Here is a 22106-nt window from a genome sequence, read left to right on the forward strand (position 1 = left end):
CATATCTCCTCCTACTAACATATATCCTACTAACATATATCCTCCTACTAACATATCTCCTCCTACTAACATATCTCCTACTAACATATCTCCTCCTAACATATCTACTACTAACATATCTCCTCCTACTAACATATCTCCTACTAACATATCTCCTACTAACATATCTCCTCCTACTAACATATCTCCTTCTACTAACATATCTCCTACTAACATATCTCCTACTAACATATCTCCTACTAACATATCTCCTCCTACTAACATATCTCCTCCTACTAACATATCTCCTCCTACTAACATATCTCCTACTAACATATCTCCTCCTACTAACATATCTCCATATCTCCTCCTACTAACATATAACATATCTCCTCCTACTAACATATCTCCTCCTAACATTTCTCCTACTAACATATCTCCTCCTAACATATCTCCTCCTACTAACATATCTCCTCCTTCTAACATATCTCCTACTAACATATTTCCTCCCTCTAACATATCCCCTACTAACATATCTCCTCCTACTAACATATCTCCTCCTTCAAACATATCCCCTACTAACATATCTCCTCCTACTAACATATCTCCTCCTTCTAACATATCTCCTACTAACATATTTCCTCCCTCTAACATATATCCTCCTACTAACATAAAAGCATTTTAGACAGCAGGTATAGTGTACATGGAACTATGAATGAGGTACTGGTCATCAAGAATATTCCTACATAGATCCAGGAGGAGAAATGCATTTGAGAGCAGATATGCCATTTGTCCATTGCTTTGTTTTATTTATTCATGGGTGATATTTATGGATGATTCTATCATTGTTTGGGGAATAAATAAGATTGATTTAAATATTCAATGACATCAGCACATAATTGGAGCTGTTATGCAAATGTAAAATCCAATAGATAATTCACTCATCCTTTACCTCCTTTTCAGAGAAAATGTTGTTATTGATCAATGAACTCACCAAATTGTCTCAACGATCTCATACCCCACAAGGGGCCAAAGCCTCAGGGATTTTCCTCAAAAAGATGGAAAACAATAAACAGCTAGTTGGGTGTGAAACTGTCACTAATTAGTAAGCGAGTTCCTTACCTGGTTGTCTAGGTCTTAATGGAAAAAACAAAAACCCACAGACACTCGACCCTCCGTGGAATGAGTTTGACACCCAATTTAACCTATGATTCTATACAGCAGGGGCATACTCTGGAGAACTGCTCATACACTGGAGATCTGAAGGTCTGGAGTACAGCTCATACACTGGAGGTCTGGAGTACTGCTCATACACTGGAGATCTGGAGGTCTGGAGTACTGCTCATACACTGGAGGTCTGGAGTACTGCTCATACACTGGAGGTCTGGAGGTCTGGACAGCTCATACACTGGAGGTCTGGAGTACTGCTCATACACTGGAGATCTGGAGGTCTGGAGTACAGCTCATACACTGGAGGTCTGGAGTACTGCTCATACTCTGAAGATCTTGAGTACTGCTCATACACTGGAGATCTGGAGGTCTGGAGTACAGCTCATACACTGGAGGTCTGGAGTACTGCTCATACACTGGAGGTCTGGAGTACTGCTCATACACTGGAGGTCTGGACATACACTGGAGGTCTGGAGTACAGCTCATACACTGGAGGTCTGGAGTACTGCTCATACACTGGAGGTCTGGAGTACTGCTCATACACTGGAGATCTGGAGGTCTGAAGTACTGCTCATACACTGGAGGTCTGGAGTAATGCTGATTTATTTTAAATTTTTATTTCACCTTTATTTAACCAGGTAGGCAAGTTGAGAACAAGTTCTCATTTACAATTGCGACCTGGCCAAGATAAAGCAAAGCAGTTCGACTCATACAACGACACAGTTACACATGGAGTAAAACAAACATACAGTCAATAATACAGTAGAAACAAGTCTATATATACAATGTGAGCAAATGAGGTGAGATAAGGGAGGTAAAGGCAAAAACACTGGAATGGTAGATTTGCAGTGGAAGAATGTGCAAAGTGGAAATAAAAATAATGGGGTGCAAAGGAGCAAAATAAATAAATAAATACAGTAGGGAAAGAGGTATTTGTTTGGGCTAAATTATAGGTGGGCTATGTACAGGTGCAGTAATCTGTGAGCTGCTCTGACAGCTGGTGGTTAAAGCTTGTGAGAGAGATAAGCGTTTCCAGTTTCAGAGATTTTTGTAGTTCGTTCCAGTCATTGGCAGCAGAGAACTGGAAGGAAAGGCGGCCAAAGAAAGAATTGGTTTTGGGGGTGACCAGAGAGATATACCTGCTGGAGCGCGTGCTACAGGTGGGTGATGCTATGGTGACCAGCGAGGTGAGATAAGGGGGGAGTTTACCTAGCAGGGTCTTGTAGATGACATGGAGCCAGTGGGTTTGGCAACGAGTATGAAGCGAGGGCCAGCCAACGAGAGCGTACAGGTCGTAATGGTGGGTAGTATATGGGGCTTTGGTGACAAAACAGATGGCAGTGTGTTAAACTGCATCCAATTAGTTGAGTAGGGTATTGGAGGCTATTTTGTAAGTGACATGGGTGATGTCGAGGATTGGTAGGATGGTCAGTTTTACAAGGGTATGTTGGGCAGCATGAGTGAAGGATGCTTTGTTGTGAGATAGGAAGCCAATTCTAGATTTAACTTTGGATTGGAGATGTTTGATGTGGGTCTAGAAGGAGAGTTTACAGTCTAACCAGACACCTAGGTATTTGTAGTTGTCCACGTATTCTAAGTCAGAGCCGTCCAGAGAAGTGATGTTGGACAGGCTGGCAGGTGCAGGCAGTGATCGTTTGAAGAGCATGCATTTAGTTTTACTTGTATTTAAGAGCAATTGGAGGCAACAGAAGGAGAGTTGTATGGCATTGAAGCTTGCCTGGAGGGTTGTTAACACAGTGTCCAAAGAAGGGCCAGAAGTATACAGAATGGTGTCATCTGCGTAGAGGTGGATCAGAGACTCACCAGCGGCAAGAGCGACATCATTGATGTATACAGAGAAGAGAGTCGGTCCAAGAATTGAACCCTGTGGCACCCCCATAGAGACTGCCAGAGGTCCGGACAGCAGACCCTCCAATTTGACACACTGAACTCTATCAGAAAAGTAGTTGGTGAACCAGGTGAGGCAATCATTTGACAAACCAAGGCTGTCGAGTCTGCCGATGTGGATGTGGTGATTGACAGAGTCGAAAGCCTTGGCCAGATCATTGAATACGGCTGCACAGTAATGTTTCGTATCGATGGCGGTTAAAATGTCGTTTAGGACCTTGAGCGTGGCTGAGGTGCATCATGACCATCTCTGAAACCAGATTGCATAGCAGAGAGGGTATGGTGAGATTAGAAATGGTCGGTAATCTGTTGACTTGGCTTTCGAAGATCTTAGAAAGGCAGTGTAGGATAGATATGTCTGTAGCAGTTTGGGTCAAGAGGGTCCCCCCCTTTGAACAGGGGGATGACCGCAGATCCTTTCCAATCTTTGGGAATCTCAGACGACACGAAAGAGGTTGAACAGGCTAGTAATAGGGGTGGCAACAACTTTGGCAGATACTTTTAGAAAGGGTCCAGATTGTCTCGCCCGGCTGATTTGTAGGTCCAGATTTTGCAGCTATTTCAGAACATCAGCTGACTGGATTTGGGAGAAGGAGAAATACACTGGAGGTCTGGACTACTGCTGGTTTTCTGTTCTACCTAATCATTAATGGCACCCCAGGTCTAAATCAATACATGATTAGAGGGGAACAAAGAATTAAGCAGTGGAACTGGCTTCCAGTCCAGCTATGAATATGAGGGCTATACAGTATCAGTTCTAGGTACATGCAGTCACCAAAAAGACTAAGATTCCTAAGGGTTTAGATTAAACCACTGAGGTTCCCCCATGCTCAGTCAGCACTACCAGTGTCGGTCATGTGACAATGTGAAGACGGCACTGCCATCTAGTGGACATAGCATGTAAATCAGGGCTCTCCAACTGCAGGCCTGGAGTCTGCAGGTGTTACTTCCAGGACTAACCAGAGCGCTGTTCGATAGGATCATTAAATTACACCCATCTGGTGCCCCAGGTCTAGATAAATACTGAAAATAAGTGAACCTGGCATCGAGGTAAATGTGCCTGCCATATGAAGTTCCACCCAGTTGACCAGCACTACCAATTCCAAAACAGGCGTCGGGTCTTGCGAGCTCTTTGGTATACTCACCTGCGATTTAAATACTGTCAGGTGTTTATCACTGGTGTAGAACACACACCTGCAAAGCTTTTCATGACAAGACCCCCCCCTGATATAGAATTAGCTGTCCTTTTATGTTCACGTCATCACTGATGTGATGAGAACAGCTACTTCCGTTCATTAGCATGTACTCCTGTCAAAGACAGTGGGCTTTCAGTGTACATTATAGAAGTGGCTTCTTCACCTTGCCGTCATCTAGACTGAGATGAAAGGATGTCAGCACATCCCAAAGATCTGAGAGATGAAGCCATAGACGTGAGGTTCACCAAGAGAATTTAACAATGAGAAAACCATTTGTCACCCATTTGATTTAACCTGCAGTGGGTTCCAGCCAATGACAAATACATTTGTGTTTACAAATCACATCATTCCCTGAAATGATCAGTAAATTAAAAAGTGACAAATGCAGCATAAGACTTAATGTTGCAAATAGACGACAGAGTATCACATTACAGTGAACGTTTATTCAATGTCCCAGTAGCAGATGTTACATACAAGACTAATAGTAACAAATACAACACAAGGCAGAATGTCACAACCCGAACACTGAGCCTACCCAGAAACCACCCTGTCACCACCCCCCCCGGACACCATGTAGAACTGAAACAATATGGCTTTCTCTACCAGTTAGGATAGGTGGAAGTCACTTCTACTCATCTGATCATTTTAGAGCCACACAAATGCTTAGGGGACAGGGGCAAGGTGTTGGCTTCGGGACAGGAGAGCCATCCGAAATAACAGACTCCCTGAAAGGAGTAACACCGAGGTTAAGAGTCAAGGCTTTAGAAACATTTGCGGTGGACGATAGACGGGCCAGATTCCTCGTATTCCTGCTTGGAAATCCACATCTGTTGGAAGGTGGAGAGAGAGGCCAGGATGGAACCGCCAATCCACACAGAGTATTTACGCTCTGGAGGGGCGATGATCTGGCGACAAGAGATATGAACTTATTCATTAGTTAAACAGGGCGATCTAACTTATGAATGTATTCTGCACTAAAACCACTTAATTTCTGATGAAAGTATTTGGGAAGCCAAAAAGATCACATGAGAAAAAATAAAATGGGCTAGTCGAGAGATGCCACACTGAATGCCCATGGGCTAAAAGTCACAGAATAACACGTGAATGCCCACCTTAATCTTCATAGTAGGAGGTGCCAAGCCACTGATCTCCTTCTGCATTCTATCAGCGATGCCAGGGAACATAGTGGTTCCACCTGAAAGAACAGTGTTGGCATACAGGTCTTTCCTGATGTCCACATCACACTTCATGATAGAGTTGTAGGTGGTCTCGTGCACTCCAGTGCTTTCCATTCCTACAAAAGCAAGCATGTACATGTCAATGGCAGCCCCAGGAACAGAAATTAATAGGCCTACAAGTATGGCTCTTTTAATGAGGTCAGTGAACACGCAACTGGCAAGAACCTCAGAGCTCCAGAGGATTGTATAGTGGTGAATGACTGTCACTAAGCTGAGTAACATTGTCTAGACAAGAACATCTGTACATGTATTAAAGAGTGACTCCAGTGGCCAAATTAAACCTTTGTCCGCTGATTTATAAAAAATACATTTAAAAAAGACAGAACGTTGGGTGTTTAGTGCTTATGAATAGTCATATCAATACATAACTGAGGGTGCATCTTGTGTGACCTCTACCAAGAGGAAACATTTCAGAGCCTCCATTTTAGTAGTGGATAGAAGTGACAATTTCAGGACTAGAATTACTATATAGTCGCCAACCAGAGAAAAATACCTTTTAACAAAGACATTTTTAGCTGAAGGTCTTCTTTGAAGACACAGAAAAACATCTCACCAATGAAGGATGGCTGGAACATGGTCTCAGGGCACCGGAAGCGCTCGTTGCCGATAGTGATGACCTGTCCATCAGGCAGCTCGTAGCTCTTCTCCAGAGAGGAACTGGAGGCAGAGGTCTTCATCTCCTGCTCAAAGTCCAGCGCCACGTAGGCCAGCTTCTCCTTGATGTCGCGCACAATCTCCCTCTCGGCCGTGGTGGTGAAGCTGTAGCCACGCTCAGTCAGGATCTTCATCAGGTAGTCCGTGAGGTCGCGTCCGGCCAGGTCCAGGCGCAGGATGGCGTGGGGAAGAGCGTAGCCCTCGTAGATGGGCACCGTGTGGCTAACGCCATCCCCGGAATCCATCACGATTCCTGTGGTGCGACCAGATGCGTACAAAGAAAGCACGGCCTGGATACCTACATACATGGCTGGGCTGTTGAAGGTCTCAAACATGATCTGGTAGAAGAATAGAAGGTGGGAATTAGGACTGTGAGAGACTCTTTATAAAAAGGGTGTTTTAGACACCTACAAATACTGCTAAGAATGTGAGGCCCACCGCTACCCTCAGGCAAGGTGAACAGAGTAACCCTGATGTCTACTGCTCTACATTCTGCTAGTGGATGAGGACTCACTGTAAATAAAATGGCTGGGTTTATTTACTACTGCCACAGTGTTTATTTGTAGGAAACACTAATGCCCCCACTTACCTGGGTCATCTTCTCCCTGTTGGCTTTGGGGTTGAGTGGGGCCTCTGTGAGCAGGACGGGATGCTCTTCAGGAGCCACACGCAGCTCATTGTAGAAGGTGTGATGCCAGATCTTCTCCATGTCGTCCCAGTTGGTAACAATGCCGTGCTCGATGGGGTACTTCAGAGTCAGGATGCCCCTCTTGCTCTGGGCCTCATCTCCCACGTAGCTGTCCTTCTGTCCCATGCCCACCATCACACCCTGGGGAAAGAGACATTACGTTACACTTTGTCCCTGCACTACGCATAAACTGAGGTTACACTACAGAAGTTGTTTTCATCAAATGTTGGCTTGAGTTGCCTGTATGTTTCACATAAACAGCTACAATCAATTTCTTAACTCATGAAATCACAATCTTTAGTTTTAGGCTACCAATACATCATGCTGTTGTTAGTGGGTTTGGGGAGGAGTGTCCCTTTCTTTTTAATGAGGCCATTTCTGGCCAATATTTGTCCATTTAGTGGACCTCTTGGCTCAAGAGCACCCCCAGAAGGAAGAGTTCTATATAGCCTCTTCAAACACTATCCCAAAGTCAAATATAGAGAGAGAACATTACTGTAAGTACACACATGCTCAAACATCTAAATTCCAAAATCAGGGGTATTAATATAGAGTTGGTCCCCTCCTTTGCTGCTATAATAGCCTCCACTCATCTGAGAAGGCTTTCCACTAGATGTTTGAACAATGCTGTGGGGAATTGCTTCCATTCAGCCACAAGATCATTAGTGAAGTCAGGCACTGATGTTGAGCAAATAGGCCTGACTCGCAGTCGGTGTTCCACTTCATCACAAAAGTGTTCGATGGGGTTGAGGTCCGGGCTCTGAGCAGGCCAGTCAAGTTCTTCCATACGATCCACAGCCCATTTCTGTATGGACCCCACTTTGTGCACAGGAGTATTGTCATGCTGAAACAGGAAATGGTCTTCACCCAAACTGTTGCCACAAAGACAAGAGCACAGAATGGCATTGTATGCTGTAGTGTTAAGATTTCCCATTAATGGAATTAAGTGACCTAGCCTGAAACATGAAAAACAGCCCCAGACCATTATTCCTCCACCAAACTTTAGTTGACACTACACAGTCGACAGGTAGCGTTCTCCTGGCATCTGCCAAACCCAGATTCATCAGTCGGACTGCAAGATGGTGAAGCTTGAGTCAGCACTCAAGAGAGCATGTTTCCACTGCTCCAGAGTCCAATGGCAGTGTTTTACACCACTCCAGCAAACGCTTGGCGATGCGCATAGTGATCTTAGGCTTGGGTGCAGCTGCTTGGCCACGGAAAATAACTTCATTAAGCTCCCGACGAACAGTTCTTGTGCTGACGCTGCTTCCAGGGGCAGTTTGAAACTCGGTAGAGAATGTTGCAACCAAGGTCAGACAATTTTTACATGCGTCAGCAATCCCATTCTGTGAGCTTGTGTGGCCTACCACTTCACAGCTGAGCTATTGTTGCTCCTAGATGTTTCCACTTCAATAACAGTGCTTACAGTTGACCAGGGCAGCTCTAGCAGGGCAGGAATTTGACAAACTGAGTTGGAAAGGTGGCATTCTAGGACAGTGCCACGTTGAAAGGCAAAGCTTTTCAGTAAGGCCCTTCTACTGACAACATGTGGATGAAACAGCCAAATCCACTCATTTGAAGGAGTGTCCACATATAGTTTGTGTATAAAAGTATAGCCTATATTAAGTGAATCCGATATCCAAGAGCCCAGTATGGTTCCAACCTGATGTCTGGGTCTTCCAACAATGGAGGGGAAGACAGCACGGGGAGCATCATCCCCTGCAAAACCAGCCTTGCACATGCCTGAACCATTGTCAACCACCAGTGCAGCAATATCATCTTCAGCCATTCTGTTAAAACAAAGGAGGATTAATGAATCAAGGCCTAAAAAGCAACAACAAAGCCATACCATTTTCTGGGTCAGGGTATATCATCAGGACAGACCACCAATTACTACAGTATAAATGAGACAAATTAGAAGTCCTCATTAGTAAGTGTAGACATAGGACCATAGTCAGCTGTAATTCGTAACAATTAGTTAATGTTTAACCAGTGACTAAAAGAGCACTAGTCTACTAGCAGATCTTGTAAAAACAGTGGAATTGAACCAAATAATAATTTAGAACAAAGCAAAGAATTCCAAACAGTAATTTATTTTTTCTCAATATATGGCTCCGATCCCAACAGCTCAAACACGTATTCAGACAAATCCAAGCAAAGCTGTATTTCAAAATAAGTGACTTTAACCATAGCTAGAACACATTTAGCGATACAACTCGACATTTCAGATTGGCTTTCTCAAACGGCGGGATAGTGGCGTTTGATTACCTGTCAGTTAGGATGCTTTCTCTTCAAGAATCCGGGAATGATTATGTCTTCAATGAAGTGTAGCATCCACATTTCAGCAGGAGACTATATACCTCCTTTTCTCCCCAACCGTGCCTCATCCTCCGCCTTCGCGTTCACCTGCTCACACCAAATATGGGCATTGTTTTCAAAAAAAGACACCGGATTGGATTGGGAGGTGTTTTACGGTGGAAGTGACCGAAGGTTGTCATTCACATGGTAGACGATATTAAAGAGATTGGAAGGTAACAGGTACATGTTGGGTTAGCCGAAAGGTTTTGGGTAATTTAAATTCAGTATAATTTGGAAATGTAAGCAACGTCGTTGAATGTGTTAGCAGGCTAACCCAATATCAAGTCAATCCACATTGTGGAAAAGACAACAAAGAAGAGGTCTGGGGAAAAGAGGTCTGGGGCGATCATAGTGTAGTGAGACAAAAGTAGCGCATATGGCGCGATCTAATGTAATACCTCTATGTGCTCGATCCCTTCGTAATTTATGAACATGACTTGACTGTTTTGTTTTGTTAAATAAACATTTCCCAAACTATTATTTTGAAAGATCAGCAGCGTGTCATGCATCAGATCTGCATCAGATCTGCGCACCCTGGACCAGAGTGTTGCATTGAAAGTTTGACGAGAGACAGGCATAGGTGGGCTATGCTGCCCTTCATAGTCTGTAGACATTAATCAAATACATATTAGACCATGTCAAAAACGTGACCTGTGTTTAGTTATTCAGTACTCTACAATGCAACCTCAAAGCACCTAGTATACACAGGCAGCCTAATTCTGATCTGATTGGTCAAAATACCAATAATTGGGCAAAATATCAGAATTGGGCTGCCTTTGGGTAAAAATCAGGTATAATTGCTCCCGAAATACAGGCTAGCAGAAGGCAATTCTTGTAAAAAAAACTCAATGTGTGAGAGGCCTGTACTTGTCTGTGGGGCTATAATTGTCTAACAGGCAGTAGTGGTGTGTAGGTAAAATCACTGGGGAATTTAAACCTATGTGTTGTGATAATTGCGTTGATTGCTCTATAACATGTTAGCTCATATGCCTTGCGACCGTGATATATAGGCCTAAGGTCGAGACAGTAAGAAGACACAGTGGCTGAATAAATTCAACAACACCTTTGTTTCATCACAAAACCGGAGAGCAACCTCTGTCTGGTGATGTCCTCAAAGCACATTTCATGCTATATTCTGATGAAAGAATGCTTCATGGTTCATTGCTAATGAGCAAACAGATGGATCACTGGTATCTGAAACCATTTCCTTATATTAATTATAAACTGGGTGGTTCGAGCCCTGAATGCTGATTGGCTGACAGCCATGGTATATCAGACCGTATACCACGGGTATGACAAAACATGTATTTTTACTCCTCCAATTACGTTGGTATAGTTATAATAGCAGTACGGCATCTCAGAGGTTTGTGATATACTGTTTGGCCAATATACCGCGGCTAAGGGCTGTGTCCAGGCACTCCGCATTGTTAGGCGTTGTACAGCATACTGGCCATATAACACACCTCCTCAGGCCTTATTGCTTAATTAGAACATATAAAACATAGGTCTACATAGCCCACAGGAGCTGTGTAGTAGAAACAGGAGATATTCATTCTGGTACAATTAACATATAACCTTTAACCTAGGGGGAAGAATCAGAAACTCTTTATCCAAGGGGTTATTTGTCACATAAATGGAAAGTTTTTGTGACAGAAGAAGCTGTTTAGTAGTAGGAGGATTAATGTCTGTGTACGTACTCTACTGGTCTTGCTGGAGACACTTTCACAGTTATAGTCAGTCTGTCTTCAGAAAAAATGGATCTATATATCTGTGTCATATCCATGCAATAATTGATGTTACCCATTTTAACTTCCTTTTCTAAAATGCAGATATTTTCCTGTGTATGTCCACTAAGGGGCAATGCAGTTCAATCTACCACAGACCTGGCTACCTACCAGATGGTCGTCACTGTAGTTACCACAGCCACAAAGTCATAAACCCCGCCCATTTCTATCATTTTTTACAGACAATTAAACAATTTTGACTTTGTGGCTGTGCTTTCTAGTGGAAACCCTACCAGACAGTGCTCATCTTACCACTGTCCCCCACCCACTCAGCAACAATGGTAGTTAATGCTGTTTTAGGTTTTCTGCTGTGTGCCTCTCCTCCATGTTCTGTGGTCAGTCCCTACATGGGACTTCATTTCCCAAGAGCTCATCAATGTGATGGGTTTCTACAGTGATGTATTACAGCTTGTTCATAGACATCCAACAATCTGTTGCTCCACGTATGGTGTTTGTGAGATGGCGCTTTGTAGTCCTACTTGCAGAGCAATCATTGTACAATTTCTCCATCCCGGCCGTCACGGTTTTGGCATCTAGTCTGGTTTGTATTGCCTTACAGGATTTCTCTGCTGTTGCTTCCCTATCTCACTCTCTGACATTTTTTAAACTGTTAACGAGGATGACGTCCTGGGCGCTTTAAATAAGTAATTTTAAAGATGCATATCTCCTACTAACATATCTCCTACTAACATATCTCCTCCTACTAACATATCTCCTCCTTCTAACATATCTCCTCCTACTAACATATCTCCTACTAACATATCTCCTACTAACATATCTCCTCCTACTAACATATCTCCTACTAACATATTTCCTACTAACATATCTCCTACTAACATATCTCCTCCTACTAACATATCTCCTCCTACTAACATATCTCCTACTAACATATCTCCTACTAACATATCTCCTCCTACTAACATATCTCCTACTAACAGTCTCCTCCTCCTGAGCTGAGCGCTCTGGAGTAGGTTTTCATCAAGGATCTCTCTGTATTTAGCTCCATTCATCTTTCCCTCGATCCTGCCTAGTCTCCCAGTCCCTTCCACTGAAAAAAATCCCCACAGCATGATGCTGCAAGCACCATGCTTCACTGTACGGATGGTGCCAGGTTTGCTCCAGACGTGACGTTTGGCATTCAGGCCAAAGAGTTCAATCTTGGTTTCATCAGACCAGAGAATGTTCTTTCTCATGGTCTGAGAGTCCTTTAGGTGCCTTTTGACAAACTCCAAGAGGGCTGTCATGTACCTTTTACTGAGGAGTGTCTTCTGTCTGGCGACTATCATAATGGCCTGATTCTCCCATCTCCACAGAGGAACTCTGGAGCTCTCTCAGAGTGACCATTGAGTTCATGGTCACCTCCCTGACCAAGGCCCTTCTCCCCCGATTGGTCAGTTTGGCCAGGCGGCCAGCTCTAGGAAGAGTCTTGGTGGTTCTTAACTTCTTCCATTTAAGAATGATAGAGGTCACTGTGTTCTTGGGGACCTTCAATGCTGCAGACATTTTTTGGTACCCTTCTCCAGATCTGTGCCTTGACACAATCCTGTCTCGGAGCTCTACGGACAATTCCTTCGACCTCAATATCTGCAATATCTCTCATTATGAGACATTCAGTCCTACAGGGGTCACTAATCATTATGAGACATTCAGTCCTACAGGGGTCACTAATCATTATGAGACATTCAGTCCTACAGGGGTCACTAATCATTATGAGACATTCTACAGGGGTCACTAATCATTATGAGACATTCAGGGGTCACTAATCATTATGAGTCACTAATCACATTCAGTCACTAATCATTATGAGACATTCAGGGGTCACTAATCATTATGAGACATTCAGGGGTTACTTTTTAATGGTACGTTTACAAACATATATTATGATAAATATAATTGAAACTTGTGTCTCATTATGGTAATTGTTCCAAGATGGCGTAGCAGTAAGTCGTCCTGTCGTATCGTCTCTCTGTAAATATCGTCTCTTTTTCGTTTTAGATATTTTTCTTCGCATATCTTTAAAAACATTTTTGCTCGCTTCCAAATACTCTCCTGCAACCCGCCTCACCCAATGTAGCTACTTTTCCTAAAGTATTTATATTTACTTCGGAACCGGAACCCCTCAACTGAAGCTAGCCAGCTAACCACCTGCTATGCTAGCGGTCTTCAGCTAACCGGTCATCAGCTAACCCTTAGCTCGGAAAGCTCTCGCCAGTTCGAACAACGCGACGCTAACCAGAGCATAACGGACCTATTTTTTTTTTTTTTAACCCCGGATTCCCACCGCAAACGGAACATCTTTCAGCTGGATCTTCACAACTAGCTATCAAGCTAAACCGCAACCCTGGTTGTTTACTCCTGGCCAGCGTTTCCACCCACGTAGCTTGAAGCTAGCCCGGCCAGAGCTCCTGTGCTCATAGCATACTCCTGGGCTACAATACCCGGACCCACGACCGGTCTATCGATGTCACTGCATGAAGAGGAATAAACAGACTCACCCCATCGCGACGCCCTCCAAGGCGAACTCTCTAGCCCTCGCTATCTCCTTGCTTGCTAATTCGGCATGCTAACTGCTAGCTTGTTTAGCCCAGGTCCGCTAACTACTACCTTGTTTACCCCGGCCTGCTAATCTGCTAGCACAGGCCTGCTAATCTGTTAGCTTGTTAGCACAGGCCTGCTAACCGTCTGCATTGCCGCGTCCCAAACACGCAGTGGCCCATATGTACTTTCTATCTCTTCCCGATTTTTACATTTTTTTATACCTTCCGGAAACCTGCCTCAACCAATGTGATACGGAATCGCTATTATTTTTAATTTTTAGAACACACTCAAGAACCTCCAGAAGCTAACCAGCTAACTAGCTACAAGCTATTTAGTCATTGTTAGTTTTTTTAACCTGGATAACACTCGCCAGTCCAGCCCCCCTGCCCCATGGACTCTGATCACTTGGCTACATAGCTGATGCACACTGGACTGTCCATTAATCACGGTACTCCATTCTGCTTGTTTGTTTTATCAGTCGGCCTCGTTGCCTAGTCAATGCCATTTCACCTGCTGTTGTTATGCTAGCTGATTAGCTGTTGTTTCACCCACTGTTTTAGCTAGCTTTCCCAGTTCAACACCTGTGATTACTGTATGCCTCGCTGTATGTCTCTCTCAATTGTCAATATGCCTTGTATACTGTTGCTCAGGTTAGTTATCATTGTTTTAGTTCACAATGGAGCCCCTTGTCCCACTCCTCATACCCCTGATACCTCCTTTGTCCCACCTCCCACATATGCGGTGACCTCACCCATTACAACCAGCATGTCCAGAGATAAAACCTCTCTCATCATCACCCAGTGCCTGGGCTTACCTCCGCCATACCCGCACCCCACCATACCCCTGTCTGCGCATTATGCCCTGAATATATTCTACCATGCCCAGATACCTGCTCCTCTTATTCTCTGTCCCCAACGCTCTAGGCGACCAGTTTTGATAGCCTTTAGCCGCACCCTCATACTACTCCTTCTCTGTTCCGCGGGTGATGTGGAGGTAAACCCAGGCCCTGCATGTCCCCAGGCACCCTCATTTGTTGACTTCTGTGATCGAAAAAGCCTTGGTTTCATGCATGTCAACATCAGAAGCCTTCTCCCTAAGTTTGTTTTACTCACTGCTTTAGCACACTCTGCTAACCCTGATGTCCTTGCCGTGTCTGAATCCTGGCTCAGGAAGGCCACCAAAAATTCAGAGATTTCCATACCCAACTATAACATCTTCCGTCAAGATAGAACTGCCAAAGGGGGAGGAGTTGCAGTCTACTGCAGAGATAGCCTGCAAAGTAATGTCATACTTTCCAGGTCCATACCCAAACAGTTCGAACTACTAATTCTGAAAATTACTCTCTCCAGAAATAAGTCGCTCACTGTTGCCGCCTGCTACCGACCCCCTCAGCTCCCAGCTGTGCCCTGGACACCATTTGTGAATTGATTGCCCCCATCTAGCTTCAGAGTTTGTTCTGTTAGGTGACCTAAACTGGGATATGCTTAACACCCCGGCAGTCCTACAATCTAAGCTAGATGCCCTCAATCTCACACAAATCATCAAGGAACCCACCAGGTACAACCCTAACTCTGTAAGCAAGGGCACCCTCATAGACGTCATCCTGACCAACTGGCCCTCCAAATACACCTCCGCTGTCTTCAATCAGGATCTCAGCGACCACTGCCTCATTGCCTGTATCCGCTACGGTGCCGCAGTCAAACGACCACCCCTCATCACTGTCAAACGCTCCCTAAAACACTTCTGTGAGCAGGCCTTTCTAATCGACCTGGCCCGGGTACCCTGGAAGGACATTGACCTCATCCCGTCAGTTGAGGATGCCTGGTCATTCTTTAAGAGTAACTTCCTCACCATTTTAGATAAGCATGCTCCGTTCAAAAAATGCAGAACTAAGAACAGATACAGCCCTTGGTTCACTCCAGACCTGACTGCCCTCGACCAGCACAAAAACATCCTGTGGCGGACTGCAATAGCATCGAACAGTCCCCGCGATATGCAACTGTTCAGGGAAGTCAGGAACCAATACACGCAGTCAGTCAGGAAAGCTAAGGCCAGCTTCTTCAGGCAGAAGTTTGCATCCTGTAGCTCCAACTCCAAAAAGTTCTGGGACACTGTGAAGTCCATGGAGAACAAGAGCACCTCCTCCCAGCTGCCCACTGCACTGAGGCTAGGGAACACGGTCACCACCGACAAATCCATGATTATTGAAAACTTCAACAAGCATTTCTCAATGGCTGGCCATGCCTTCCGCCTGGCTACTCAACCTCGACCAACAGCTCCGGCCCCCCGCAGCTCCTCGCCCAAGCCTCTCCAGGTTCTCCTTTACCCAAATCCAGATAGCAGATGTTCTGAAAGAGCTGCAAAACCTGGACCCGTATAAATCAGCTGGGCTTGACAATCTGGACCCTCTATTTCTGAAACTATCCGCCGCCATTGTCGCAACCCCTATTACCAGCCTGTTCAACCTCTCTTTCATATCGTCTGAGATCCCCAAGGATTGGAAAGCTGCCGCAGTCATCCCCCTCTTCAAAGGGGGAGACACCCTGGACCCAAACTGTTACAGACCTATATCCATTCTGCCTTGCCTATCTAAGGTCTTCGAAAGCCAAGTCAACAAACAGGTCACTGACCATCTCGAATCCCACCGTACCTTCTCCGCTATGCAATCTGGTTTCCGAGCCGGTCACGGGTGCACCTCAGCCACACTCAAGGTACTAAACGACATCATAACCGCCATCGATAAAAGACAGTACTGTGCAGCCGTCTTCATCAACCTTGCCAAGGCTTTCGACTCTGTCAATCACCATATTCTTATCGGCAGACTCAGTAGCCTCGGTTTTCGGATGACTGCCTTGCCTGGTTCACCAATTACTTTGCAGACAGAGTTCAGTGTGTCAAATCGGAGGGCATGCTGTCCGGTCCTCTGGCAGTCTCTATGGGGGTGCCACAGGGTTCAATTCTCGGGCCGACTCTTTTCTCTGTATATATCAATGATGTTGCTCTTGCTGCTGGCGATTCCCTGATCCACCTCTACGCAGACGACACCATTCTATATACTTTCGGCCCGTCATTGGACACTGTGCTATCTAACCTCCAAACGAGCTTCAATGCCATACAACACTCCTTCCGTGGCCTCCAACTGCTCTTAAACGCTAGTAAAACCAAATGCATGCTTTTCAACCGATCGCTGCCTGCACCCGCATGCCCGACTAGCATCACCACACTGGATGGTTCCGACCTTGAATATGTGGACACCTATAAGTACCTAGGTGTCTGGCTAGACTGCAAACTCTCCTTCCAGACCCATATCAAACATCTCCAATCGAAAATCAAATCAAGAGTCGGCTTTCTATTCCGTAACAAAGCCTCCTTCACTCACGCTGCCAAGCTTACCCTAGTAAAACTGACTATCCTACCGATCCTCGACTTCGGCGATGTCATCTACAAAATTGCTTCCAACACTCTTCTCAGCAAACTGGATGCAGTTTATCACAGTGCCATCCGTTTTGTCACTAAAGCACCTTATACCACCCACCACTGCGACTTGTATGCTCTAGTCGGCTGGCCCTCGCTCCATATTCGTCGCAAGACCCACTGGCTCCAGGTCATCTACAAGGCCATGCTAGGTAAAGCTCCGCCTTATCTCAGTTCACTGGTCACGATGGCAACACCCATCCGTAGCACGCGCTCCAGCAGGTGTATCTCACTGATCATCCCTAAAGCCAACACCTCATTCGGCCGCCTTTCGTTCCAGTACTCTGCTGCCTGTGACTGGACGAATTGCAAAAATCGCTGAATTTGGAGACCTTTATTACATTTACATTTAAGTCTGAAGTTGGAGACTTTATCTCCCTCACCAACTTCAAACATCAGCTATCTGAGCAGCTAACCGATCGCTGCAGCTGTACATAATCTATTGGTAAATAGCCCACCCATTTTCACCTACCCCATCCCCACAGTTTTTATTTATTTACTTTTCTGCTCTTTTGCACACCAATATCTCTACCTGTACATGATCATTTATCAATCCAGTGTTAATCTGCAATATTGTAATTATTCGCCTACCTCCTCATGCCTTTTGCACACATTGTATATAGACTCCCTTTTTTTTCTACTGTGTTATTGACTTGTTAATTGTTTACTCCATGTGTAACTCTGTGTTGTCTGTTCACACTGCTATGCTTTATCTTGGCCAGGTCGCAGTTGTAAATGAGAACTTGTTCTCAACTAGCCTACCTGGTTAAATAAAGGTGAAATAAAATAAAATAAAAAATTGGTGAAATAAGTACAGCCAGTTTTAATTGTAAAAATAATAATAAGCAGATAATAAGAAAAGACAACCAGTATGGCTAAAAGAAAAGGAATATAATATCTATTGTTTACAGGAAACACATTCAACAATTTTAGATGAAGTTTTGGTTTGTGGAAAATGGACTGGGGGGGGCAAAATATATTTCTCCCATGTGCAAAGAAATTCAAAAGGGATGATAATTAACAGTCACTTTGATCCAAATGTGCAAATTGTCCAAACAGATCCGCAAGGTACAGTGGGGCAAAAAAGTATTTAGTCAGCCACCAATTGTGCAAGTTCTCCCACTTAAAACGATGAGAGAGGCCTGTAATTTTCATCATAGGTACACTTCAACTATGACAGACAAAAAGAGAAAAAAAATCACATTGTAGGATTTTTAATGAATGTTTTTGCAAATTATGGTGGAAAATAAGTATTTGGTCAATAACAAAAGTTTATCTCAATACTTTGTTATATACCCTTTGTTGGCAATGACAGAGGTCAAACGTTTTCTGTAAGTCTTCACAAGGTTTTCACACACTGTTGCTGTTTTTTTGGCCCATTCCTCGATGCAGATCTCCTCTAGAGCAGTGATGTTTTGGGGCTGTTGCTGGGCAACACGGACTTTCAACTCCCTCCAAAGATTTTCTATGGGGTTGAGATCTGGAGACTGGCTAGGCCACTCCAGGACCTTGAAATGCTTCTTACGAAGCCACTCCTTCGTTGCCCGGGCGGTGTGTTTGGGATCATTGTCATGCTGAAAGACCCAGCCACGTTTCATCTTCAATGCCCTTGCTGATGGAAGGAGGTTTTCACTCAAAATCTCACGATACATGGCCCCATTCATTCTTTCCTTTACACGGATCAGTCGTCCTGGTCCCTTTGCAGAAAAACAGCCCAAAAGCATGATGTTTCCACCCCCATGCTTCACAGTAGATATGGTGTTCTTTGGATGCAACTCAGCATTCTTTGTCCTCCAAACACGATGAGTTGAGTTTTTACCAAAAAGTTATATTTTGGTTTCATCTGACCATATGACATTCTCCCAATCTTCTTCTGGATCATCCAAATGCTCTCTAGCAAACTTCAGACGTGCCTGGACATGTACTGGCTTAAGCAGGGGGACACGTCTGGCACTGCAGGATTTGAGTCCCTGGCGGCGTAGTGTGTTACTGATGGTAGGCTTTGTTACTCTTGTCCCAGCTCTCTGCAGGTCATTCACTAGGTCCCCCTAAGTGGTTCTGGAATTTTTGCTCACCGTTCTTGTGATCATTTTGACCCCACGGGGTGAGATCTTGCGTGGAGCCCCAGATCAAGGGAGATTATCAGTGGTCTTGTATGTCTTCCATTTCCTAATAATTGCTCCCACAGTTGATTTCTTCAAACCAAGCTGCTTACCTATTGAAGATTCAGTCTTCCCAGCCTGGTGCAGGTCTACAATTTTGTTTCTGTTGTCCTTTGACAGTTCTTTGGTCTTGGCCATAGTGGAGTTTGGAGTGTGACTGTTTGAGGTTGTGGACAGGTGTCTTTTATACTGATAACAAGTTCAAACAGGTGCCATTAATACAGGTAACGAGTGGAGGACAGAGGAGCCTCTTAAAGAAGAAGTTACAGGTCTGTGAGAGCCAGAAATCTTGCTTGTTTGTAGGTGACCAAATACTTATTTTCCACTATAATTTGCAAAAAAATTCATAAAAAAATCCTACAATGTGATTTTCTGGATTTTTTTTCTCATTTTGTCTGTCATAGTTGAAGTGTACCTATGATGAAAATTACAGGCCTCTCATCTTTTTAAGTGGGAGAACTTGCACAATTGGTGGCTGACTATATACTTTTTTGCCCCACTGTATATGAATGATTTAAAATCTGTTATTGGACCATAAACAGATATGTCTTATTAACCTATACGATCCAAATAATGATGATCCAAACCTCTTTGAAAATATATATAAGAATGTATCAAGTCTACAAGCAACACTAGACTATTATTATGTTGGGAGATTTTAATACAGTTTTAAATACCTCTGTGGACCGGAAAGGAAATCACACTACAAACTATCACCCTCAGGCACTTAAGGAAATCATGAATGTCATGGATATATTGGAATTAGTGGATATATGGAGATTTAAATATCCTGACCTAGTGAGATATACATGGCGGAGACTTAATCAAGCTAGTCGTCTCGATTACTTTCTTATGTCATTCTCTCTCTGGCACAAAATGTTTAAAAAAAGTGTTGATAGGGGACAGAATGCGGTCGGACCATCACATAATTGGCATATATATTACTCTTACAGAATTTCCAATTTAATCAAAGCCTACTGGATGATAACTTGTTTTTAACTAGGACAGAAGAATTTATAACATACTTTTTCTGACATAACATAGGTACAGCAGATCCCCTTATTGTATGAGACCCTTTTAAATGTGCCTTTAGAGTCCATGCAATTCAGTACAATTTAGGTCAATAGAGTCAAAAGTGGTATATATAAAGATCCAGTCCATTTTCAAATTGGAGGCCTCATACACTTCAGTGTTGTGATGCAAAAATTCTAGCAATATGCTGGGCTCATAGAATTAAAAAGGTTTTGTCAGATATTATTCATCCTAATCAGACAGGTTTTTTACATGGACGATACATTGGCGATAATTAAAGACAAGTACTGGAAACAATAGAATACTATGAAATATCGGGGACACCAGGCCTGGATTTCATAGCTGACTTTAAAAAGGCTTTTGATGAAGTACGACTGGAGTTTATATATAAATGCCTGGAATATTTCAATTTTGAAGGATCTCTTATAAAATAGGTTAAGGTTATGTATAGTAACCCTAGGTGTAAAATAGTAAATAATGGCTAACTCTCAGAAAGTTTTAAACTGTCAAGAGGAGTAAAACATGGTTGTCCACTATCAGCATAGCTATTTATTATTGCCATCGAAATGTTAGCTGTTAAAATTCGATCAAACAATAATATTAAAGGGATTAGAAATCCGTGCTTTAAAAAGGTCTCATTGTCGGCTGATGATTCAGGTTTTCTTTTAAAACCACAATTAGAATCCCTCCACAGCCTCATAGAGGATCTAGATACTTATAGAATTAGAATCCCTCCACAGCCTCATAGAGGATCTAGCTACTTATAGAATTAGAATCCCTCCACCGCCTCATAGAGGATCTAGATACTTATAGAATTAGAATCCCTCCACAGCCTCATAGAGGATCTAGATACTTATAGAATTAGAATCCCTCCGCAGCCTCATAGAGGATCTAGATACTTATAGAATTAGAATCCCTCCACAGCCTCATAGAGGATCTAGATACTTATAGAATTAGAATCCCTCCACAGCCTCATAGAGGATCTAGATACTTATAGAATTAGAATCCCTCCGCAGCCTCATAGAGGATCTAGCTACTTATAGAATTAGAATCCCTCCACAGCCTCATAGAGGATCTAGATACTTATAGAATTAGAATCCCTCCCACAGCCTCATAGAGGATCTAGCTACTTATAGAATTAGAATCCCTCCACAGCCTCATAGAGGATCTAGCTACTTATAGAATTAGAATCCCTCCACAGCCTCATAGAGGATCTAGCTACTTATAGAATTAGAATCCCTCCACAGCCTCATAGAGGATCTAGCTACTTATAGAATTAGAATCCCTCCACAGCCTCATAGAGGATCTAGCTACTTATAGAATTAGAATCCCTCCACAGCCTCATAGAGGATCTAGCTACTTATAGAATTAGAATCCCTCCACAGCCTCATAGAGGATCTAGCTACTTATAGAATTAGAATCCCTCCACAGCCTCATAGAGGATCTAGCTACTTATAGAATTAGAATCCCTCCACAGCCTCATAGAGGATCTAGCTACTTATAGAATTAGAATCCCTCCACAGCCTCATAGAGGATCTAGCTACTTTTTCTAACCTCTGGATTAAAACCAAATTATGATCCATATTGGATCACAAAAAAATGCTACTTTTACAATACCGTGTAGTTTACCAATTAAATGGTCTGACGGGGATGTGTACATACTCGGTATACATATCCTGAAATAAATGATCTCACTCCAATAAGTTTTAATAGAAAGTTAACAAAAATAGAAAAGATCTTGCTACCATGGAAAGGAAAATACTTGTTTATTTATGGAAAAATCACTCTGATTAACTCTTTAATCCTATCACAGATTACCTATTTGCTTATGATTTTGCCAACACCTAGCAACCTGCTTTTGAACTTATTTAAACAAAAAATATTACATTTTATTTGGAATGGCAAGCCAGACAAAATTAAAATAG

General features: G+C 43.4%; 1 protein-coding gene across 1 annotated transcript; it reads right to left on the bottom strand.

Moving 5' to 3' along the window:
* Positions 1-4813: 4813 nt before the first annotated feature.
* On the bottom strand, positions 4814-9179 carry LOC135532796 (actin, non-muscle 6.2). The gene is made up of 6 exons (XM_064960233.1): positions 9102-9179; positions 8497-8623; positions 6735-6974; positions 6045-6483; positions 5366-5547; positions 4814-5158 (listed from the first exon to the last, which is right to left on the bottom strand). Exons 2-6 carry the CDS (start codon positions 8620-8622, stop codon positions 5015-5017), a joined length of 1131 nt encoding a protein of 376 aa, XP_064816305.1. The 5' UTR covers position 8623; positions 9102-9179; the 3' UTR covers positions 4814-5014.
* Positions 9180-22106: the final 12927 nt, after the last annotated feature.

This window comes from Oncorhynchus masou, unplaced genomic scaffold, assembly GCF_036934945.1.
Source record: "Oncorhynchus masou masou isolate Uvic2021 unplaced genomic scaffold, UVic_Omas_1.1 unplaced_scaffold_2029, whole genome shotgun sequence".
NCBI lineage: Eukaryota > Metazoa > Chordata > Actinopteri > Salmoniformes > Salmonidae > Oncorhynchus > Oncorhynchus masou.